Genomic DNA, 25702 nt, shown 5'->3' on the forward strand with positions numbered 1-25702 from the left:
GAGAAGAGACTGGGATCCATCTTGGGCAGCCTGGCTGAAGGCTGGCTGGGAAAGATAACTTTGACTCCAGTGCTGCGCTGCTGTGGGGGACAAGCCCCTCTTGAAATGACCATGCTGTAAGATCTGGACTCCCTCCATGCAGACTGAAGGTGTAAATAGATGAACGAATTATATTTATTAAAGCCACAACAGTCTTCGCTGCATCTTCAAGCTTCCAAAGGAGCACAAACCCTGGGTGAGTGCCTGAAATCCCCTGGAATCTTGCTTCTGGCTTGGCAGAGAGTAGGGGTGGCACCCAACTTCTGCAACAATATTTTAAATTCATCTGCATCTGGTACTTTTGCAGGCTTGGAAATGGGCCCAACACATTGAAGTACATATTCCACTCAGTGCTGCTGCTCCTTTTTTTTCGGTTGGTAGGGGCAAGGTAGATGTCAGCACAAGAATGGGCTGTTGTGTGTCTATGGGCTGGCATGGCAGGCTTGTTTTGAATAGATCTTTGTACGGCTGCGTCTGCAATCATGCCCAGAGCGCACTGCCTCGCACTACTTCACTAAAATAAAAACCTCTGATGCTTCCCAGCAAGCTGTACTCACATGGAGCGCAAGGCTGTGAGCTGCCCAAAGGTGTCTGCTTCAATTTTGTGGATGCGGTTGTGCTGAAGGCCACTGCAAAGACAGAGAGGCTGAAATGAGAGAGGGAGACTTGCTTCACAAAGATCTCCATCCTCACTGGCAGCAGAAGAAAGGAGGACTGCCATGACGGTTTATTTCTATTCAGGCTTGAAAAGGGGTTCAGATTTCAAGGGGAAAGTGGATCAAGAAACAAAACAGCTCCTTGCCACCCACCCACCCACCCCTTTCCCTGCAGACTGCCTCAGGCCTGCAACAGTGTCCCCTTCAAATAAAATGTGTGCTTGAGGGAGGCAGGGTGGGGGGCGGCAGTTACAAGCACCAAGGTTTCTTTATACCAACAGTTCCCAGGCCTCTTCAGCATCTGCTCACACTATGAAGCCTGCAGGGTTCGGTGTCACCAGCTGGTGCTCCCGCCCATGGGAATACCATGCAGGTGGGGAGAAGGGAACTCTTGGGAAAGCAGGGACTCAGTGCCCTCTTACTCACTGGTCTGTTTTGCCCTGACCTTCTCAACCTGAAATCCCTCAAAACTATGTTATGTTCAGTGGTGGAGCATCTGCCTTCCCTTCAGAAGGTCTCAAGTTCAACCAATGCTAGGTCAGGCTGGGAAGAGCTCCTGCCTGCAACCCTGGAGAGCCACTGCCAGCCAGAGCAGACAAGACTGAGCTAGATGGACCAACAGCCTGGCTCTGCATAAGGTAGCTTCCTGTGCTGCTTCAAGCATTCATGCAAAAAGTTATACACAGGGCACAAGAAACCCAGAGACACTATTAAACCCCAGGAAGATCCTAATTAGGTCCCTGTGCTACAGCACCCATCTCCAGACTGTTTATCCACCTCCAGACTGCTTAACTTGTTGTGCAGGCTTGGGGATTCCACCTCAGCTTGCCCCGAAGCAAGAGTTACTCACATCTCTTCCAACTTCTGGCAGTGGTGGAAACTGGGTAGCTCCTCAATTTGATTGTGCGAGAGCTCACTGTGGGGAAAACAACGAAAGTTAGAACAAAGCCTTCCTTCTTGAAGGCCCTCCTGGAATGTATTTGATTTTGAGGAAAGGAGTGGGTGTCCCCAGGCTATGCAGCTGGGGAAGCAGGAAACCCCAGAGACAGGTAATATCCTCTTTGCACCCACCCCATGCTTGGCACCAGTCCTTTCATTCATTTATATGCCCAGTTTCCTGATATTATCCCTAGATTATTCAACCCTTCCTCTGTTCAATTTAGCTTCTTTCTGTGTCCAACTCACCAAAAAAAGCCAAAAACAGAGCAGTCACTGGCTACTACTTGGTGGCTATCTAAGTTGACATAGGGGTATAAAGCATACTTCTGCATGATGCTGTTACATTACTTGAAACCAGTGTTCTTCAACCTTGTGTCCCAAGGATGTTGCTCAAGTACAACACCTACAATCCCTGATCACTGGCTAAAATGACTGGGGAATTATAGGAACTGTAGTCCAACAACATCTGGGGACATATAACTGAAAAACACCACAGTTTAATGTACTGTGTGTTAGCTGAGGACTACGCAAAAGCTGTAGATGCCACTCCAGCGTCTGCGATTTTTCAATCCAGCACTACTTTCAATATGTGCATAAGACAAACTTTGATCATAATCCTGGTTAATCTCTGCCCTGTTTTTCCACCCACTCATCACCACGATATTCTTAACCCAATATGTCCTGATACTGGTGTTCATTAAATTTGGGGATTAAGAGTGATGTTCCATATGACTACAGATGGAACTGAAGCGACACAATATGATTTCCAGAAAGCCCATTAATGCTAGCTCCCTGGAATGGAGAAAGCAGAAGGGTGGAAAATGTGCCATGGCTGCCCAGTACATTTCTGTGCCAGACTGGTCAGCAACAGGGAGCCATGGCTTCCTGTGTTGGTAGGAAATATGCCTGCCAAGAGCCTTAGCAAGAAAGGGAAGTGTGTTTGTAACTCACAGAACTCGTAGGCTGGGCAGCTGCTGGCACATTCCTCCAGGAAGCAAGTGGATGCCAGCCCGAGTCAAAGTCCTGTAGAAGAGGGGAAGACACAGTTAATGCCAATATATGCAGGGAAGGCCTGGTCTCTTCCCTGTTGCTAGTATGAATATTACTGAGGAAGATGACTGGGATAGAATTAAAAGAGCTGCACCATGTGGGATATAGAAGTCTATCACATCTGGGGGAATAGGGCGAAAGCAGGTACGAGTTGTGTCACTGTGGTCTAAGACCATGGGGAAAAGTGAAGAATGTTTTCCCAGCTGACCCAAGAATACCCTTTGCCTAGTCAAATTTCTACAGTAACGAAGCTCTGACATAGTCTGTCCAGCTAATGACAAGCTTTGCCTGCCACAGAGTAATTCTAAAAAAAGCAGCACCATGAACGAAAGTGGAAAACTGCCTGAAAAGCATATTTGGGCAGCTCCTTCAGGAGTTTCCTTTGCACCTCACATACATTTTCCTATCTTCCAGTGGGTGAAAGGGGACCTGCACTGATATGGATGAAGAAAACACTGCAGTTATAACCTGTTGATTCCTCTTTTTCATTCCCCTGATGGAATACAGTAAATTACGTGGCATTAGAAACAGGTAAAGGAAATTTGGAGTACAACATTCCAACTCGTGTTGGTTTCCTTTCTTTAATTTTTCCCTCAGGAAATAGACAGACAACAGCCCTGGGAATTATGATGAGCTCCCTGATGACAAGTGTGGTGGGGTTATGCAGTGATCTTGGGTTTCATATTCCTATTCCTTACATAATCTGGAGCAATGGATTCCCAGCAAACGCCTTCTCTGGAATAGCCTTGATGTTGTTGTTATGGAAGCCCCTGTTGAGCAAGAAGACACCAGGGTGGTTAAGGATTAGAACACAGAAGTATTGTTTAAACATAGAAAGTCTGAAGTTAACTTTCTCACAACATAAAATTTACTACATGGATAGTGCATGACTCTTCAATGTAGTCCATTGCATTTGTGAAGATGTGGCAGGAAGCTGTCACCACTTATGTTTTCCCTCCTGTTGTTTGTATACATGCTGCAAAACAGACACATGCCCATTACGTGGCCATGATTACCATATTTTATTTCTTAATATATGCACTTCACCAATTCTCTATGAAGCTCAAAGTGATTTAGCCTCTTTACAGCGAATGTGCATGTGTATCAATTTTTTGAGATGCAAAGATAGGACAAAACCATTTAATGACGCCAAACTGAATTAGCAGCATTGGTCAAACCTGACATCACAAACAGCAGTTATAATGTAAGCAGAATATATGCAAATAAGTACAAAAGACACCCCCTGTGCTCTTGGCAAGCTAACAATGTAAGCTTCACAGTCTAGACCCCTATCCTGGGACACAGTAATCTGGTGGGAACCAGTGCAGCTGAAATACCCCAGATATGTGGACTTTGGAAACTGGAAACACTGAGACAGTGCATGCCACTCCCAAATTAGGACCATCTGAACACACCCTAAGGGCTGAGAAGCCTATTACCCACAATGCACGTCTGTTTCCTGGAAAGCCAGAAATTGCCCATGTCCTGGAAGAATGAATGGACCTTAGTGAGGTGGAAAATGAGAATGCTCCACTGAGGGTAATAATTAGAGCCTCAAAGCTTCTTCTGAAGGAACATAGCCCTAGAGGTGGAAAGCAGCAGGGGCTGCAGAAACTGGCACAGCAAAATATGCCCATCCCATCAGTGCTGTGGGCCTTCAGCAGTTCTCTGCGGAGGTGTGTTTGTGTGCGAGTCTCATGTGTTTGGCCAAAGGCCATAGTTATTACACCCCATGGCGATCTGCCCACTGGTACCACAACTTTGGAAATTCTATTTGGCACTAATGACATCCGTGAGGCATTTATTGCAGTGCGGGGAGAGGGGCATGCTGAATTTATGAGAGGCCTGGTGAAAGAGGAATGTGCATTAGCATTTGGAATGGCAGTTCCGTCCACATTAAAGCTGGAGCCAGATTATCTCTGAGAATTCTTCCTCGAGGAAAGCAAAAGAAATGCCTTACAGCTCTTGAAGTCGGCCGAGTGTCCTAATGGCCACTGGGAATTCCACCAGCTCATTATAATTTAGGTCCCTGGGAGAGAGAAAAGCAAAGGCATCATTAAGAAAGCTAGAAAAGCTCAGCAGAGTGTGACACATTCCAAAGGGTTGGAAAAACACAGTCATTATGGACTGGAGATGAGCTTTCCAAGTATGTTTATCCAGCCACCCATGTCTGGAAACACAATATCAAAGAAATGCTGGAACATTCCCTGTTAGGAGACAAATCAGGCCTGAGCCAAGCCAAGCTCCAGAGACCTCTAGTAATACCACCATCCTGGACCCCCAGCATCCCTATCTGAGCTACTCCCTCTGATGCATTTTAGCTGCCCTTCTAGGACTTGGCATTCTACCAGCCTATCCTACACTCACCACCACCACCATCCTCCTCTCAAACACATTTCTAAAACCAAGCAAAAGGAAGAGGAAATTATTTAATGCATTTTCAAACAGGGTGCTTTCTTCACAGCTTGCTTGGCCTTGCCTGGTTTTCAGAGAAAAGGGGAAGCAGCAGCTGTAGCCTACAAGGGCAGAGAGCAGCTACTGCCGAGGTAAGTTATGTTATGGCTACTTTAAAGAAAACGAGAGGCATAGGTGGCCAACGAGTCATCATCCCTCCAATGCTGTGCAGTCAGTAACTGTCATCATCGCCAGCCAGCACGGCCAATAGCCAGGGGTGATGGGAGTTGTAGTTCAAAACCAATAAAATTAAGATGATGATGTAATCTTGTTGCAAGTGAAATGTTGTGTTTTGGTGTTATGATAGTTGCTGTTACGCTATTGCTTTATTATGTCAAGAAATTGTTCTCGTGATAGTTGATTTTCTTGTTTTCTTTGTTGTAAGCTCAGGGTCGTAGGAAGGGGGACAGTGGGGCGGTCTGCCCCGGGTGCCATCCGAGAGGGAGGGGGTGACAAAATCCTCCCTGGGCGGATCGCCCCTGGGTGCACGGCATGTGCGCCGCTCCGGGTGCCCGAGCAGTTAGCTCCGCCACTGTGTAAGCTGCTTTGAGCAGTCATTCTTTTTTGTGGAAAGATGGCATACAAATAAAATGATGGTGATGGTGGTGGTCATGATTAAAACATCTGGAGGACACGATGTTGTCCACCTGTGGTTTTAAGGAAAGGCTATGGCAGGCTCCCTTCACCCATTTGTTATTTGAGGGCAAAGCCACACAAGCCAGTCTTGCAAAGCACAGCTCCATTTACTTTCAGTCACTAACAGAAGGGAGACTGAAACATAATTCTAAGATGAAATACACATGCCCTCTCATTAGGAGGAGGATATGTGAACTATGCAAGACCGGCAGCGTGCCAATGGTGTGAAAAATACATTTTTATACATTATTGCCATTTTATATATTATTGCCATTGTTACAACAAGGAATGAGGGGGACGGCACAGGCCTAAATACATTTTTGGGGGATGGTGGTGTTGGCATGCCATGTTTGTCACATGTCACATTGAGTGACTATAACTGTCATCTGAAAGCACCACTAATTCTCCAAGGGGAAATGAGATATATCATGAGTTACATGCAAGAAGGCCCCAACATTAATTATGCTTTTCAGCGGTCAGAGTGTGTTAACCCTCCTACTGTATTTGGATTGAAAATTTCAACTAATATAGTGTCCCCTCACCCCCAACTGGTTTAATTCAATTGTTGAGAGAGTGATGCCCATTTCCAGGAGAAACGCCTCTATCTGTATTTCCGAGCCAGTGATGAAGATAGACAAGAGAAGCTCCTAGCTAAACTTAACCCAAAGAATATGATGCCATCTGAACAGGGTGGGTGATCCTCAAGAAAAGAAACAGAACAAATAATTCATGCTGGATTTCTCAGGTCTGAAATGGCCAATGAGGTACTTGCTGCTGTAGATTATGTACTACCCATCGCCTCATTGTCCCATTCGTAGAAGAAGCCAGCACAATAAAACACGTTGCAGGGAACTATCCTGACTCATAAATGCCATGTGACCATTTCTATTTAAATGGTAGCCCAGTGGGTTTTAATTGGTGAATATCTTAGAACCTTTGAGTAATTACTGGCTCCTGTGGATTACTTTGTAATTGCACTTAATGGACCCCAAAGTAATTACCACATGAATGGGATTGTGGTTAAAGGACAGAAACAACCATGGATTTACTCTGGAATTAAATGGGATTTGCCATCTAATTGCCTAGTAACGCCCACTTCCCTCCTTTCTCCCCCACAACCACTGCCTCATAATTACCCTGTAACTCCCCTGTGCCCTTATCCATTGTAGGCAGGGCGAGACATGCCTCTTATTAGCAGTGGAAAGAAGCACCATGTAACACAAATCAGTGTCAAAAGTGTTTGCATGCAGTTAGATCCATATGCTATAACACCTACTTAAACTCAGAGGCCCCAATACAACAGACTAGTAGGTGAACGTTTCAGATAGTCACGCGCGCGCGCACACACACACACACACACACACACACACACTGTAAAGGAACAAAAGAACTTCAAAGAGAAAAACCAGTGTGAAACTGCAACATTAAAAAATTCAATTCTATTCATTTGGGTCTAAGTAGAGATAATGGTATCCTGTTCCACTATAGGAGTGAATTTTCTCAGCAATGCTAAAACAATTCTGTTGTCACCAACCACTGTTGCTGCAAAGGGTCATTTTACATATATTTGAGCTTTGACTGAGCTATACTTGTTGCATCCCATTGACACTTCATTTCAACACTGACACACACACAAACACACCATTACATCCAGGGTATGTATACCTGAAAACTGAATCACACTTCATGCAACTGAAGATAGCTCTGGTCCATGAAATCCAGTGCTGTAACGACCACAAAACTCTTTGCTCAGTATGCTTAAGGTATTTGATTGCAGTTGAGGTAAGCACACTCCACTTGTGACCAGAAATATTTCCCAATTTTTAAAGGCATCAGTCTTCTATGACATTCTAATTTCAAACTTCACTACTACAATGGTGTTTTCTCAAGTGACACAGAAACAGGTGAGTCTTAAATGTCTCACTTGTTACAGGGAGGTGCGTAATGGGAAAGAGCCGTTTTTATATTGGATGTACTATCTTCTCACTATATCTTTTCCTTCAGTTACAGACGTGGAAAAATGAAAACTCAGATAAAAGCACTGCTTTTGAGAACAGCCTAAGCAATACACACTGTTAAAAAGCCCCCAAAACTATGGCTAATCATTTTATAACCTAAAGCTCTGTGAGATTTTGCAGTGGTGGTGAATCTCCTGGCAGAGATTGAGTAAAATGCTCGGATAAGATCAAGGCACTTCTGCTGCTACTGGTTACATCATATCTCCACAGGAAGTGGGGAGGTTAGTGAATGATGGGCTTGAGGGAAAATGGGGTTTGAAGAATTAGTACAAAGGAAATAGGGAAGGAAATGTGTGGGGTTGGGAGAGCTTTTTAAAAAGGTGTCCAGTGAAGCAGTGTGCTAAGGGGAGAAGTCATGCATCAAGAAGAGTGGAAGAAATTGTGGTCCAGGAAAATGAAGTCTTGCCCAAAGGAACAGAACAAAAAGGAACACAAACGTTAGCAAAAGAAATGTAAGCAAACAACAAAGGATGCAATTATTATTATTATTAGTAGTAGTAGTATTTGAGGAGCACATCATTTTAAACATAAAGACCATCACCAATAAAATATTTAAATACATTAGAAAGAGGAAACTGGCTAAGGTGGTGGTTGGGCCTTTAGACAACAAGGAGTAAAAGGTGTGCTAAAGGAAGACAAGGACATTGCAGAGAAGCTGAATGAATTCTCTGCATTCTGTTTACACAGTGAAAGACGTAGGACAGATCACTTGTGCTTGAACTAACTTTCTCAAGAAGGGAATCGGAGGAACTGAGGAAAATAGTGGTGATAAAGGACAAAGGCTTAGACCTTATTGACAAATGGAAAATGGAAAAATCACTGTGTTCAGATGACATCTTTCTGAAAGTTCTTAAAGAACTACAGTGTTAAATTGCTCATCTTTTAACAAAAAATATGTAACTTGTCCCTAAGATCAGCCTCCATACTGAAGGACTGGAAAGTGCCAATTGTGACACGATATATATATATTTTAAAATCCACATTAGGGTTTATTAGGAAAGGAACTGACAATAAAACTGCCATTATCATAAAGCCATTGCACAAATCTATGATGCAATGGCACTTGGAACGTTGTGTACTTGGAATATTGTCTGATTTGTTTTTAATTGTTTTCAATATTTTGAATTGCTGCGCCCTTACCTGAGACCATGTGGTGAAGAGTGGATGATGGTGATGATGATGATGATAATGTTTACATTTATCCTGTTGTGTTTGCAGGGAGATCAGACATCAGCTACAGAGCATTCACTCCGATTGGTTTGTGGGAAGACTAGATGGTGTTACATCAAGTGTTACCCCACACTTTCCACTGCATTTTCCCATCATTTTCCTTATTGCAAAAAAAGGCTGATCTTTTTGGGAAGCAGGTTCCTTGCACAAAATCTTCCCACTGTAATTGCACAACCTGAGTTTGCCAATATGTGATTGAATCCCACTCAAAAGTCTGGAGGCGCCTTTAAAGGGATGACTGTATTGGGTTGCAATTGTTGATATAGCGCTTGCTTAGATCAAAATTTCCATAACTAATGGAATTCCTATGAATGCAGGGTGGGGAATTGTGAAATATAATATTTCCATTATGACGGTCTAGTCCTCCAAGCAGCCTCTCCCATGAACATGAAAAGTCTGGCAATTTTTGACATGATCCATGTTAGAACTAGTAAAAACAAAACATCAATTGATAGCTAATATAATTAGTAAAACGTAAGCCGCTCATTTGCTTTTTCAGTTGCTCTTCCAAGCACTTTCACAGGCTTTAACTGACAGTTGTAATTTTTGACTGCATATCAAGCAGCATGCAAGCACATACAAGAATAGCTCTTTCCGAATAAGCATTGGCATTCTTCACTTATGTTGAGAGCCTATCTGGATAACCTCTCAGTTTCTGCTTGGCAGAGAGAAAATGACTGTATTTTTCATCAGATCCCTCTGAATAGGGGTGCCATTCCTGAACTCTGTTTGGGAATGCACTTGCTAGAGGGGCAAAAGTTAGACCAAAATGCAAATGAACTGAGACGCACAAAAGCCCTTTCTTAGAGCTTGCTCTTAGGAATGCTAGCACTGAGCAAGGCAAAATATGAAAGAGCTGCTTGACAAACCTTTGCAATATAGCTTTGCTACCAATTTAGGACTTAAGATTTCCTTCAGAATAATACTTTAGTTTCCACTAGACTACTTCAGTGCTTAATTTCTACAAAAAGAGACGCAGGAGCTCACGCCTGACCAGAAAGGGCCACTTACCCAGTTTTGGGGTGGGCAGTGGTTGAGGCCCATCATGATTCCCTTCCCACCCCCACCCCCACCGGAGGAGAAAAATTCTTTCGGCCTTGTGGCCAACCATTGGGATCCTCCTTAGATGGCTGCAAGGGATCCTGGAATTCCCTGCCCAATAATTTTGAATTTTTGCCCAATCAGCCTTGGCAAGGGGTGGGGCATTGGCTGAAGACTGCAGCAAGTCTTCACTCTGGTCTGGCGTCAAAGGGTAACAGCCGGCTTCGCTGGAGATCGGCAGCATGGCCAGCAGAAGAGCAGCCCATCCACCCCATATGCTGTTCTTGAGGCACCTTATATTTGAATCACCTTGCTGTGATTCAAATGGTCGCCGTATTTGAATTTGCTTGCAAACAAATCAGGCCTGTTGGTTTTTTCTTTCTTTCTTGCATTCCTCATAAGAATCGCCACAACTTTCGGCAGACAAGGCATTGGGTGGAATCTTTAGTCCAGTTCTGCATGATTTGGTTCATCACCCTGACATCAAGCAGGTGTGATCTCAGGGTGCCCTGGTAGAGGGGTCTGAGTGGAAGTTTCTGTCCTGAAGCCAAGCGGGAAGCCAAAGGGCCTTGGGGCTTCCAGTAGAGGTCTGGGGAGTATCAGCTTAGCTGACCTGTGTCTTGAGCTGGCCCATAATTCAGGCACAACCCTGTACAAACTTCAGCCTTCCCCTGGGAGGCTGATAGTGGATACAAAGCCAAAGTCTAAGCCTAAGCCTACCTACATCTGTGATTGAAAAGGTTGTGACCAATTTTTAACCCCATAAAGTTGTGTCAGGATTGTTCCACCTATCATTGCTTACTGCCTTCGCCTGTGGGGTGGGGTGCACTGCGAGTGGGTCTGCAACAACTCCCTCAGAGCTAGACACCCTTCTCCAGCATTCTCTTTATTTACTCATTGTTGAGGAATATGCACTCAGAACCTATTTTAGCTTACTGCATAAGCTATACTCAGGGTAAAGCTCTGGTATGGAGAACAGAGTTTGGAAGGATCAGATAAGGCTGACACAAGCTCCAACCTCATCTGCAATGGAAAAGTCTACCTTGATTTACTCCATTTTTTAACTAGTCCTGCGTAGGTGATAGCTTGACAAGGCCATTCCTTATAGCAAAACAACTCTATAAGAGTTCTTTATAGGCCAGTCTAGAGGCTTTCTGGGCCAACAAATAAATGCTTAGGACGAAGTGTTCTAGCTGCAGCATCAGTGTAATGTCACAAAAGATGACATTATGTTAGCATTGGTGAGTTACTATTTCATTTCCAGCTTTCCCATCAGTGTCCTGGAGCAAATCTTTGGGATGTATTTGCATAATTGCAACCATATATCCATAACCCTCCCCAAAACATTTCGTCTAAATTGCTAAATATGGAGAAAGAGTCATCGTGGGGTGGTGAATGCTTCCCTCCGTGAGGGAGCCTTCCCAGACCCGCTGAAAGAGGCGGTTATTAAACCGCTTCTTAAAAAAACATCTTTAGATGCGGCCACGATGGCCAACTATCGCCCAGTCTCAAATCTTCCATTCCTGGGCAAGGTGATTGAGCGAGTGGTTGCTGAACAACTCCAGGCACGCCTGGAAGAAGCGGACCATTTGGATCCCTTCCAGTCGGGATTCAGGCCTCATCATGGGACTGAAACTGCCTTGGTCGCACTGGTTGATGATCTCCGGCGGGCTAGGGACAAAGGTGAGAGCTGTTTCCTAGTTCTGCTGGATCTCTCAGCGGCGTTTGATACCATCGACCATAGCATCCTTCTAGACCGTCTTGAGGGGCTGGGAGCTGGGGGCACTGTTATACAGTGGTTCCGCTCCTTCCTCCTGGGCCGTGTTCAGAAAGTGGTGGTGGGGGATGAGTGTTCAGACCCTTGGGCCCTCACTTGTGGGGTGCCTCAGGGTTCTGTCCTCTCCCCCATGCTTTTTAACATCTATATGAAGCCGCTGGGAGAGATCATCAGGAGGTTTGGGCTGGGTGTTCATCAGTATGCGGATGACACCCAGCTCTACCTCTCTTTTAAATCAGAACCAGTGAAGGCGGTGAAGGTCCTGTGTGAGTGTCTGGAGGCGGTTGGAGGATGGATGGCGGCTAACAGATTGAGGTTGAATCCTGACAAGACAGAAGTACTGTTTTTGGGGGACAGGAGGCGGGCAGGTGTGGAGGATTCCCTGGTCCTGAAGGGGGTAACTGTGCCCCTGAAGGACCAGGTGCGCAGCCTGGGAGTCATTTTGGACTCACAGCTGTCCATGGAGGCACAGGTCAAATCTGTGTCCAGGGCAGCTGTTTACCAGCTCCATCTGGTACGTAGGCTGAGACCCTATCTGCCTGCGGACTGTCTCGCCAGAGTGGTGCATGCTCTGGTTATCTCCCGCTTGGACTACTGCAATGCGCTCTACGTGGGGCTACCTTTGAAGGTGACGCGGAAACTACAACTAATCCAGAATGCGGCAGCTAGACTGGTGACTGGGAGCAGCCGCCGAGACCATATAACACCGGTCTTGAAAGACCTGCATTGGCTCCCAGTACGTTTCCGAGCACAATTCAAAGTGTTGGTGCTGACCTTTAAAGCCCTAAACGGCCTCGGTCCAGTATACCTGAAGGAGCGTCTCCACCCCCATCAGTCTGCCCGGACGCTGAGGTCCAGCGCCGAGGGCCTTCTGGCGGTTCCCTCACTGCGAGAAGCAAAGCTACAGGGAACCAGGCAGAGGGCCTTCTCGGTAGTGGCGCCCGCCCTGTGGAACGCCCTTCCAGCAGATGTCAAAGCGATAAACAACTATCTGACATTCAGGAGACATCTTAAGGCAGCCCTGTTCAGGGAAGTTTTTAACGTGTGATATTTTAGTGTATTTTTGGTTTTTATGGAAGCCGCCCAGAGTGGCTGGGGAGGCCCAGCCAGATGGGCGGGGTATAAATAATAAATTATTATTATTATTATTATTATCAAACAAGATTGTGAAGTGGCCTGGCTTAGCTTTTAGACCACCTTTCTGTCCATGGGGCTATTCAAATCCAAATCAGACAAAACAAAACAGGGAAAAATATTTGCACTAAGGTGGGAAAACTTCAGGCTGTAGAATATACTAAGGCTGTGAATCCATTAGCATCTTAAAATGCAGCAAGTTACAGACACTTCAGGTTACAGATGCTTCAGGTTACAAACTCCGCTAACCCAGAAATAGCACCTTGGGTTAAGAACTTTACCTCAGGTGGCAGCAGTGGGAGGCCCCATTAGCTAAAGTGGTACCTCAGGTTAAGAACAGTTTCAAGTTAAGAACAGATCTCCAGAACAAAAAAAGTTCTTAACCCGAGGTACCACTGTATAGAAATGGGAGTGCCTGATCACCTCATCTGTCTCCTGAGAAATCTCTATGTGGGACAAGAAGCTACAGTTAGAACTGGATTGGTTCAAAATTGGGAAAGGAGTACGGCAAGGCTGTATATTGTTTCCCTGCTTATTTAACTTATATGCAGAATTCATCATGCGAAAGGCTGGGCTGGATGAATCCCAAGCTGGAATTAAGATCGCCGGAATAAATATCAACAACCTCAGATATGCAGATGATACAACCTTGACGGCAGAAAGTGGAGAGGAATTAAAGAACCTTTTAATGAGGGTGAAAGAGGAGAGCGCAAAATATGGTCTGAAGCTCAACATCAAAAAAACGAAGATCATGTCCACTGGGCCCATCACCTCCTGGCAAATAGAAGGGGAAGAAATGGAGGCAGTGAGAGATTTTACTTTCTTGGGCTCCATGATCACTGCAGATGGTGACAGCAGTCACGAAATTAAAAGACGCCTGCTCCTTGGGAGAAAGGCGATGGCAAACCTAGACAGCATCTTAAAAAGCAGAGACCTCACCTTGCCAACAAAGGTCTGTATAGTTAAAGCCATGGTTTTCCCAGTAGTGATGTATGGAAGTGAGAGCTGGACCATCAAGAAGGCTGATCGCCGAAGAACTGATGCTTTTGAATTATGGTGCTGGAGGAAACTCTTGAGAGTCCCATGGACTGCAAGAAGATCAAACGCATCCATTCTTAAGGAAATCAGCCCTGAGTGGTCACTGGAAGGACAGATCGTGAAGCTGAGGCTCCGATACTTTGGCCACCTCATGAGAAGAGAAGACTCCCTGGAAAAGACCCTGATGTTGGGAAAGATGGAGGGCACAAGGAGAAGGGGACAACAGAGGACGAGATGGTTGGACAGTGTTCTCGAAGCTACAAACATGAGTCTAACCAAACTGTGGGAGGCAGTGGAAGACAGGAATGCCTGGCGTGCTCTGGTCCATGGGGTCATGAAGAGTCGGACACGACTAAACGACTCAACCACCACCACCACCACCACTGTATAGTCAATGGTCAACATCATGGAAAAAACAGAATGTTATACTAAGAACTTTTTTTGATGCAATGGCTCTAGTTGTCTTGGTGGATGCTGCATTTTCACAGCACTTAGAACTGCATTGTCACAGAGTCCACATGACTTTGTGGGCATCCAAACAACGTATTTCCTCTGCCCCCATTTAACCCCACTTTCTTTGGAAATCCATTATAAAAAACATACAACAACCTGTTGTCAACAACCTGTTTGCAATAGCCGAATGGCCCATTATGTCCCTGCCTGGAAGAACGCTGTATCATTGTTGGGAAAACACAGTTTTCTCTCTGGCCAGCACTATAATTTATAACACAACTGCAGTTTGGAAAGCGTTGTGTGACCCACCAACTGGGACTGTGCCTGGGACATTCATTATGTTGAGTAGCCAAACTCCCTGACAGGACTTGCTCATGACTTCCTTACTTAAAAATAAAATAAAATATTGCTGGATGAGCACTCCCTTGCTTAATAGCTCCAACGAGAGAATGTTCATGTAATTCTATAAAACTAAAATAATCCCCCCACCCAAGAAAATTGGCAAAGAATAGCAACACTACATTCTGCATCACTCCAGAGGACTCCAAATAGATATAAACTGGTACAGTGGTACCTCAGGTTACATACGCTTCAGGTTACATATGCTTCAGGTTACAGACTCCGCTAACCCAGAAATATTGCTTCAGGTTAAGAACTTTGCTTCAGGATGAGAACAGAAATTGTGCTCCGGCGGAGTGGCAGCAGCAGGAGGCCCCATTAGCTAAAGTGGTGCTTCAGGTTAAGAACAGTTTCAGGTTAAGTACGGACCTCCGGAACGAATTAAGTACTTAACCCGAGGTACCACTGTATATGAAAAGAGTCTCTTGTCCATGTTAATGGTCTTTCTTGAAGCTCAGTCTTCTGCCAAAGGTGGGTGAGGGAAATGGGTGTGAGGGGTACAGCTATAAAACCCTTACTCGCTTAACCACATTCAGAGCTGCCAGTTCAGGTTTTTCACCTATTCCTGCTTTTAAAAGAGGAACCTCTTAAAACTCCGCCTGGTCTCCTGGAAAAGCAGCAGGCTAACTGAACTTGTTATTGTTCTAGAGAGCTTCCATGGACCCATATTTAGAACACCTCGATCAATGTTTATTTAAGAGTAAAAGTAAATCGACAGTAGCAAAATGATGACTGCCAGACAGGCCTGCCAGAGTGATTTGTTTGAACCAATGACACACAGCCTGGAACTAATAATAACTCTTGAGGGGCCGGAGAGTGAGAGAGACGAAAACAGATAGCCTCAGCTCAATTTTCTGCCTCTTAGAGGCTATTAGTGGTTCTGCCTAGGAAGCCAAGGGGGGAAAAACCTATATGGAACCATAAACTCTTCCACAGAACACCACAAATTTGCAGCTAATAAACCTACAGATGCAGTAAGATCAGAAATTGGAGCTGGAAATTTTCTGTTTAGTTTCATACTGTTTCCAGCCCCTTCCAGTAATTCGGACTGCTGCTGTAACTCTGTGACAGTTGTTGCCCAAGAAATCAGAAAAAAGGGTCCATAGCACTTCCAGACATTTTGCTAGGGCGTTATTTCTACATTGCTAGCTGATATTTTCCAATAATTTTGGCTGCCCACCTTTTTTGGAGTGGGCATGTGCCCACATCTGGGCAGTGCAAATATTATGGGTGAGTGCCACATTCAAAGAGTGCAAAATGTGAGGTATAACTGGGAATGGGGAGAAGGCTCATGGAGTTAAACATTACAGAAATTTAGCTCAAGTCAAATCAGCAAGAATCCATTGCGGCTAAGATTTCCCAGGAAATTTTGCATGCAGTTACATGGGAATCTGCTTTGACTCTGAAGTTGTTTTTACATAGCTAAGTTTTAGAAGTTGGTATTCCAGGCTTGCTATCCTGGGATAACTACTCCCCCTAGAATTAAATAATTTTTAAATGATATTTTTGCTACACATTCTCCATAGTGAAATGGGATCACTCTTATGTCATAATGTGATAAACCTCAGCATGACAGGTTAATGAAGAGTGCCTTGTTCATACAAGAAATTCAAAGAAGTCCCTGTGTGCTTCTCAAATAAATTGATCCCAAAGAAAGATGTTAAATTGTGGGTGAACATATCAGACGACACAGCGATTTTTCAAACAACTCTTCTTTATTCAGAGGCCAGAACAGAACTGAACTGAAGGGCTCAGTCAGCCTGCTTATATAGAGCTCCAGTACAACGTTACTGTAGCAACTTCCTAAAACTATCCAATCACTGAACGTCACTTTTGATCCTTCATTTGCATAGCTATCTACAGTATCCCCCTGCTGGCCCAGGATGAGAACTTCAGTACATAACAGTTAGATTTTGATTGTGGTTTACCTGTATCATCAGCTTTCCCTCTTCATATGGAAAATGAGTCACTGCTGACAAAAATGGTACCATAAATTTAGATTTTTTTTGCTGGGAAGTGGGACAACTGCTAGTGGTCAGGCTTTGTCAGGACAGAGCATTTAGCTATACGTTGCAACCAGTGAATCCCAGATAGCTTAACACTGAGAGCTCACCCCTTCTCTTAACTCCCCAAACCTAGGATGATCATAGAATGTGACCACACTGTTCCTGAGAAGATGTTAGTGTCACTTCATAGGATCAAAACTCAGCTGTCTCCTCAATCCCCCCAAGCCTTCCCCTCACACTAAGCTCCTTTTCTTTAATGCTTCTGGAAAGTGTTTGTTCTCAGCTGTCTGTTCTGTAGCCGAGGAAGCTTCTGGATTCAATATGGTTTCAATTTGGGCTGAATTTATTTAACAAGCTAAAAGTAGGCCTTCGGGAGCTGGACTCTCCTGGGGGGTCCTTCACTATACAGATTCAGGAAGAATCTGTATGAGTGAGAGAGAACACCGGGGCTGCAGCTACAGAGGGGGGGAAAACCCCAAGGGGACTAATTCCACATAATTGGGTGATGCTCAGAATGATAGACATAGATTAGGAAACCAAGAGTAGATCTGAATGCACCTCTGCTATGCACCTCTACAATTTATTTACTTATTTTGTATGAATGGTGCTCCCTTTCCATATTGGTAAAATGATAGTATGCCATTAAAGCAACCTTGTGGGTGCTTTTTAATGATGTAATAGCTGTGAATGTTTTACCAGAAACACCCAGAGTGACTTCGTTGGCTAGGTGCCAGTATGAATTATGGAAAGTACCATATGAAAGTCTGCAGATTTCTATGTTGGCAGTAAAGACAAATCCAACTTCATTTTATGGTTTGGAGAGCATTGTGGAATGAATAGGTGAATCTAGAATAGGTTGTACATTAAAGCTGTCCTTTCTAAGACAGCAAGGAGAAGTTGACATTGAAAATGATAGGACAGGAATAAGCAGAAAGACCATGAAGAGCTTTAGGTATTGCTCTGGCTTCCACTGTACTTTCCTCCCTCTCAAAAGCATGAGATTCCCCCTTCCTCTGAGACAGGAGGACAGTTGCCTACAAATTACAGATGCACAGTATACATTTAAAGCACATGACATGATGCCACCATTAGCATGAAAGCTGTCAGCAAGGTGATGGAGGCAAGTGATGGAGATGACTGAGCCAAATTGCCCCAGAGACCCATGGAAATTGATTGCCTGTCCTTGTCAAGAGAGTAGAACAACACTGAGCTAAAGGCAGCAGAAACTGGAAATTAGGAATAGAAGGGTGGAATTGTGGCAGTTCCAATTGGAATGTCATGCCATTCATACAAAAAGTGGGTAGGGGTCAGGGGAAAATGAAGCTTAAACTGGTACATGCAAACCCCTGTCAGAAACTGCACAAATAATAGGGCAGATGATGAAGTATGTGTAAAACAACTGGGAATAACTACAGAATATGCACATTTGCTAAATCCCTTTAGTTTATCAAGGATTTCTAATGTGACCCTGGTTCACATTTGAAACATAGACATTATGCACCATGAAAGTTCAAACAGCAGTTAATTCTTTTAGACCTTAAAACCATAAGCAAAACAAAAATTACATTCCATGAGCATCTGTCAAATTCTATCAGTTACCAAACAACAAACACATTCTTTCACAGCTCATATCCCGGGGTCAGAAACTATAAAAAGTTTAATCAGATTCACATTCAGTGGCTGGCATTTTATACTCCAGGATATGACCTCTGGAAAGGCCTACTGAACTGTACCTTAAGTGGATGGATTAATCCTGCTCAATTCACAATGCTTAGAAAAACTGGAGAACTGGCACAGGCCAGACAGTCAGAGCAGAATCTACTTCTAGCCTCTTGCATTTCTGGTCTTATAGTATGCTTTTTTCCTTTCTCAGATTTCTACCCATGTATCATTCCAGTCTTTCTAAATCTGCACCCAATCTCTAGTTCCCATTTCCTCCTCATCTTCTTGCTCTTATTCCATACACTCATTACTCCAGCTTCCCTCAGTCTCTCGCTAACTCCAGCTCTTAAGAGGAAAGCTGCATTCTTATTTTGGATTTTTTATTATTTATGTTGAAATTGTGCATTTTGATTGTGTTTTTTTATGTTTTACTTATTGTTTATGGCTACTTTTGTTTTACCGTAAGTATGCACGCCTTTTTCATGTTTCACCTCGTGCATGATTTGAACTATGGAAAGACAGCATACAAATAACATTATCTATGTGTGTATGTATGTAAACTTTGGCAACCATGTTTTGGACTATATATATGTTTTAAAGTTATTATTAAATTAAATTAAATTAAAAACCAACATAAAACTTCAAAAAAATATATGACTACATCATCTATTGATCCCCATATTTTTTCAGTGAGAATAAACATTTCCTACAGAAGTGGGGGGAGGGGAGAGGAAAGCTGAAACTTCAGCTCAGCTTTCATTTTATATTTGGGTACAGTGCATTGTCTCTTTATAATATAAACAGACACATTCAATTCCCAACCTGCATGTACAATTTAGAGGAACAAGCATTACAAGAATATCACACTTAAACAGCTTGTATCTGATACTGTAAAGGGAAAGCTAAGGTTAGGAAAAAAATAACATACCGTAAATGATACGTGTCCAGACTGCAATCACTGTCATGTGATGACACTTGATTCCAGCCAAGATACAATTCCCAGGCAATAGAAGCCACGATCTTGAGATCGGTAGGGAATTCTGCCATACCACCCACTTTTTTGTTACATTATATGCTACAGGATTGCTTGCGTAATGGGACTTCAAACTGCATACAAGACTGCTGCCAGTGCTCCAGGCTTTAAATACCTCGAGTGTGCAACTTTTTCAAAACAGATTAATTGGTTAAAAACAAAATGTTCTCTTTGTCTTCACAGCCAGCTCCCCACAGCTTATTCCTGTAGACTGCCAAAGCGCATAGCGCTACTGCCATTCTAATTGAAATTAGTCATAAACTGATCCATTCAAAAGCTTCTTATCTGACTTATCATCAGGTACACATTTGTGTATGTCTCATTTAGCGGTATGTTTTCATACCAGAAAAATAACATTGCTACAGAATTAGAGTCTGCGTAAATGGATAATGCTGGCTTTGGACCTAATCAGTGAACTTGAAAATTGACTTTGGGGGGGCTTTCTGGTCATTCAACAAAGACGGATTTTCAATTTTAGGTCTTTCTAATTGCATAGAATATAAGATTACGGTGATAGAATAAGGTTACTACAGTGGTTGTATTAATATTTATACAGGTTGTTCATTGTATTGCAAAAGCATTCCTGTGTCCCAATTGACTAGCTTCAGTCAAGAAATAACAGTGAATTGAGTGCTATTTGTGCTCATGGCTTGCCTATGGGCATCCCTCAGGCTTCTGGTTAGCCACTGTGAGAAAAGGAAGCTGGAATCAATATGCACCTTTGGACTTCTTATGTTTCCATGGGTCTTTCTCATCCATGTCAGGCCTCCACAACCTGTAACCCACTGACTTGTCAATCAGCAAGGGGCTTGGTAAACTTCCTGTTGTGGTTGTTGTTGCTGCTTGCCGGAAATGTCAAAAACAGTTTTAGATGGTCATCTAGCAAGCCACAGGACATGAGTTGTGGGCTACATTCTGCTGTGTGGTTCAAAAACCATGCAGGTTTAGTGTATCCTAAGCAAATCACCTGTCTTTGAAGCAGATATGTAAAACATCAGGAGAATTAATTTGAAAGTATTCACAAACATCTCAATATTTTCTCGATTAAATACAAAAATAGGAAAATTGAGGAAAATTGAGGAGCCCATATTGAAATGTTCTCTTTGTCAGATTAATGCAAAATTCCTGCATTTTTTATTTATTTATTATTATCTAGCCAATTTACACTGCTCCAAATTTCTTGGAGCCAAGATTCAAAGATAATAGTGTTAGTGATGTCAGCATGTTACTGCGTTTGACTAAACTGAACAAACAAACTCATTGAACTTGGTGTTGGAAAAGTCCTCAATTCACAGAACAGCTTCAGGTATTTAATTTAGGAGTGCAATCTGGGAAGCATATCGCTCCTCTGGATACGGTAGACTGGCCCTTCTGTATCAAGTGAAAGATACTGCTGAATGTTTGGAAATACACACACAAAATCAAGATAAAAAGTAACAAGTGAACAGAAATGAGAAGTTTGTTTTAAATTACAATGTTTTGTTTTCTGAAGTTCATGAAGCTCAAAGTGATGGATCAGAATAAGAACTTATGAGTCTTTCACATACTTATTCCAATGAGAGAAGCAAGTTATGATATTATTTTCAATAATATAGTACGAGCCAAAGGTACTTCTGTTGAATATCCAAATATATTGCTGCTCCTTAATCACAAGGATGTTTATTTTTGCAGCTTTCCCTCAGAAATATGTTTCCTGTTTCTACGATAACCCTGAAGTCTACATACTGTTTATAAATCCCAAAACCGACCTATTGTTTTGTAAATGTTGATGCTTTCCATTTTCAACATCAATGCCACCTCTTATTTTTTTCAGTTGGTAAAAAACTAGAATAAACTTAAGTGTCTTGGTTTGCAACAATTTGCATCTCCTCTTATAATTATTGCTTAAATAAAACAAAGACATTTAATGGTATTTACTCAGAGCAAACTTATTGAAATGAATGGACCTAACCTCATCATCTTCAGTAATGTCAGTGAGTCTACTCTGAGTAAAGCTTAGTTGATTTAATTTAAAAGCTTGTTCTTTTAAATTTCACAAATATAGCAACTAGTGCAATTGTATACATGAAGTAAGCTACACTGTTTTTAACCTTACGCCAAGGTATTCAGGGAGGTCAGTGATTCCTGCATCCCAGGGGGTTGGACTAGGTGATCCTTTGGGTCATTTCCACCTCTACAAATCTACGATTCCATGATTCTAGCAAAACAGGATTAGACAAATTCATGCAGGATTAGACAAATTCATGTAGGATAATGCTATCAGTGGCTACAAGCCACAATGGCCATAAGTCAAGGTTGGTGGCAGTATCCTTTGTAAAGCCACTTGCTGGAACCTAGAATCATAGAATCATAGAGTTGGAAGAGACCACAAGGGCCATCGAGTCCAACCCCCTGCCAAGCAGGAAACACCATCAGAGCACTCCTGACATATGGATGTCAAGCCTCTGCAAGAGGGGAGAGACTTATTGTGCTGGGTTCTGTTTTTGAGTTCCCAAAAGGTATCTGAATGGCCACTGTGTGGATAGGATGCTGGACTAGACAGGACACTGGCCTGATTCTGCAGCCTCTTCTTATCTTCTTATTGCCCCCGGTTTGAAGAAGAATACCCTGAGCTTCAAAGTACTAAATGCATCTGACTTGACGACAAAGCATTTTGAGGAAGCAAAGTTTCTGTGAATGCAACTGGGTGAAAGTAGACAGGTGAATGAAACAAAGACTGACAGTCTTAGTAGTCGGTGAAAAGTTGCACTTGTCATGTTAGCCTATTATGTGACTTTGCTCAGCTTCGTGCTACTTCCTCAGAGTCATCTGAACAGATAATGTGCCTTTGATTGCTGATTTCTTGGGCTACTGTCCCTTTTCTTTCTCAGCTCACTTTGAACTTCAGCTGAGAAAAATTAATTCTCAAGCAGATTCCCCTATTTTTTTAAATAAAACAAAAATTCAAATCGATATTCTAATTCATTTTTAAACATTTCTGATTATGGATGTTATTCGATCTTGAGGCTTTTAAATATATGCAAAAGTAGAGAAAAGTGTCCCCTCAAAGATAAAGTTCAGAAGCACTATTTGAAAATGTTTCAAATTAAGATTATGACATTTCCTCAAACTTTAAAATAGTGCGAAATTTTAATTTTGCTCTAGTTGCAACATTTTGCCAATATTTATAACATCACGGGAAATAACATTTACATTAAAAGCACCCTAAACCAAATGTACCCCAAACATTAATCAGAGGGCATACGCATACTCTCCAACACCCCTCAGAAAATAGGGACATTACCTATAATTAACCCATTTTGAACATTTAATACTGTTTTAATATGTCTCAGCATAGTTTACTTCATAACCCACTTAAATCTGCAGCCCAACTGAAGTCCTGTTATTGCCAATGATGTGTAATCAGTGCTTTTCTTCTGGGGGAGATGCAGGGGTATGCATACCCCTAAACATTTTGTGAATCTAATTTTGGCCTTATTGAAGGGCAGTATTTCAGTATGAGTAGGAAAATGAGAGTACCCCTAAACATTTTTTTAAAAGAAAAAAGCACGGTGTGTAATAAACTGATAATCACATGTTTCAACATAACTGGGCCATCAGGATTGGCACAGCTTTTGCTTTGTTCTGCCCCTCTCGATTTTTATTCTCTCAGTTCAGAAAGAGGAAAGTTCGTGTTATGCTTTGAAAAGTGTACCTCACACACAGTGGAGTGTGCTAAGTTGTTATGACATCCATGATCTTAGATATATCAGTTATTAGAACATCCTTAAGAGGGTGCTGTCTCCTTAAGAATCAACAGTCCATCCCTGCCCCACACAAACGAGCACACCTTGCTTCTGCCTTAGGTAGAACTTTCTGTCCCACTAGGAGAGCCTAACAGCTGAATTGACAGGGCTGAAAGAACAGACACCCGTGCAGTGGTGAGGCCAAGACTGAAAAGAGGCTAGGAAGAAGCCTTAGGAGTGCAAGAGTTTGGAGCTCATAAAAATAAGGCAGATCACTAGCATGAATGTACTATCTGGAGTGAGAAGGCAAGTTTCTTCTTGCTTGTTAGACAGAGGGTGAACCCATAGCTATGGTTTGGGGAACCTTCTTCAATCCGAGCTCTCTAATTCCTCCTGGGCAATCTTCTGAGGGCCACATGTCCTCTGTGGTGGGCATGCCAGAGTCAAAGGTAAGCTGAGCAATGAATGTAAATTCTGTCTTCATACCTGTCAGGGAACTGCCATCAGAGGCACGGGAGAAGGAGAGGGTCTCTGATTCTGCAGGGGAGGGTCCAAGCGCCAGAGGGAGACTCAGCCGGGAAGAAGGGGAAGAGAATGAGTGTAACACCAGGGATCCAGGAGAACAACGGGACAGGGAGGTGCAGGGGCTCCAGGACTCTTCATTGGAAGTTAGCGAGGAGAGCCCAAGCACCCCGCTGCCCACGCCCACCCTGCGCAGGAGACTCCCGCGCAGTGAGAGGCGGAAACGATTGGGCGTCAAACAACTCTTATGTTGGCAACGCTTTAAGAAACACCCACAGACAGATTCTACGAGTGACTAAGGGCAGCCACGCTAAGATGGGCTGTGCAGTCCGGAGGGTTTAACCAGGCAATCCAACGCTCAAACGGAGCAGGATTACGCACGAGTAACTCCCAACCACTACAATACCCTAGGCCATGGTAGGCAAACTAAGGCCTGGGGGGTGGATCCAGCTCAATTGCCTTCTAAGTCTGGCCTGCGGATGATCCGGGAATCATTGTGTTTTTACATGAGTAGAATGTTTTCTTTTATTTAAAATGCATCTCTGGGTTATTTGTGCGGCCTGCCTGGTGTTTTTACATGAGTAGAATATGTGCTTTTATTTAAAATGCATTTCTGGGTTATTTGTGGGGCAAAGGAATTCTTGATTCCCCCCCCCCCCCAAAAAAAAATATAGTCCAGCTCCCCACAAGGTCTGAGGGACAGTGGACTGGCCCCCTGCTGAAAAAGTTTGCTGACCCCTGCCCTAGGCGAGTTTCTCCACATGCTCAAACACACCTCTCTATGCTCCGTCCAGGGAAGCAAGAGGCATTGTCAGAGTTCAAGGACATATTTCAATCAGGCAGAAAAGCTCAAGGAGGCAGCAAAGCATGGCCTGCAGGAGGTGTGGCTGGGGAAGAGCCCCGAGGGCTGGATAGATAAGCTTGAAGGGTATATGCAATGCAGCAATATTCATGGCTTGACCATCAGTGCCTATGGCGGGAAGATCTCTGTTCACTGAATCTGCTATTGTGAGCCTAGGACTTGTCGATCAGAAGGTCGGCGGTTCGAATCCCCACGACAGGGTGAGCTCCCATTGCTCGGTCCCTGCTCCTGCCAACCTAGCAGTTCGAAAGCACGTCAAAGTGCAAGTAGATAAATAGGGACCGCTCTGGCGGGAAGGTAAAAGGTGTTTTCGTGCACTGCTCTAGTTCGCCAGAAGCGGCTTAGTCATGCTGGCCACACGACCCGGAAGCTGTACGCCGGCTCCCTCGGCCAGTAAAGCGAGATGAGCGCCGCAACCCCAGAGTCGGTCACGACTGGACCTAATGGTCAGGGGTCCCTTTACCTAAAGTATGCCATTTCCTTTTATTCCATTTCCCCCTCTTATTGCAATTTTTACCGAAAACCCAAACAAACCCCAAACCCTTTAACAGATGCTTCCTTCTTTTACTTTTCCAGAGAGCCACATTCTCCTCCATTCATCACTGCCTTCAGTCCTGGGCCCATAAAGCTTGGCGTCTCCTTTAGGTTAATTCCCGTGACTATTCCTCTGTTATTTGCACAGCATTTCATATGATAGCTTGAACTCCTGAGATTTAATGTCAGTTTCGGTAAAAGCCCCGGCAAGCCGTTTCAAAAACATGCTCATATCAATCAGCTTTCCGGAATAAAGCCTGGCTCTGTGCCCTTGGGGTGCCCTTGGGGTGCTTCGGTTTCTCCTTTGCATGCCTGCATTGTGTCTTCTATCCCTAGGTGAACTGGCTAGGCTCCCTAATGACTTCCAAAGGAAACCTGCCAAACCGCACAAAAGAGAATGAACACGGAGGTTTCCTTATTTCTTCCTGTAATCTCACAGGAGAGGAGATGACTTGGTGGCAACATCAGAGATTGCTAGAGGGGGAGATGGCTTG

At 43.6% G+C, this 25702-nt stretch overlaps 1 protein-coding gene across 1 annotated transcript in view; it reads right to left on the reverse strand.

Annotated features, from left to right (window-relative positions):
- Positions 1-25702, reverse strand: part of LGR6 (leucine rich repeat containing G protein-coupled receptor 6) — a 142889-nt gene that overhangs the window by 16894 nt on the left and 100293 nt on the right. Inside the window, exons 7-11 of the mRNA XM_081194693.1 lie at positions 4645-4713; positions 3383-3454; positions 2586-2657; positions 1546-1611; positions 597-668 (exon numbers count right to left, since the gene is read on the reverse strand). Coding sequence (XP_081050819.1) covers positions 597-668; positions 1546-1611; positions 2586-2657; positions 3383-3454; positions 4645-4713 — 351 coding nt within the window. The remainder of the gene's footprint in view (positions 1-596; positions 669-1545; positions 1612-2585; positions 2658-3382; positions 3455-4644; positions 4714-25702) is intronic.

This window comes from Podarcis bocagei (genome assembly GCF_964188305.1).
Source record: "Podarcis bocagei genome assembly, chromosome: 5".
Classification (NCBI taxonomy): Eukaryota; Metazoa; Chordata; class Lepidosauria; order Squamata; family Lacertidae; genus Podarcis; species Podarcis bocagei.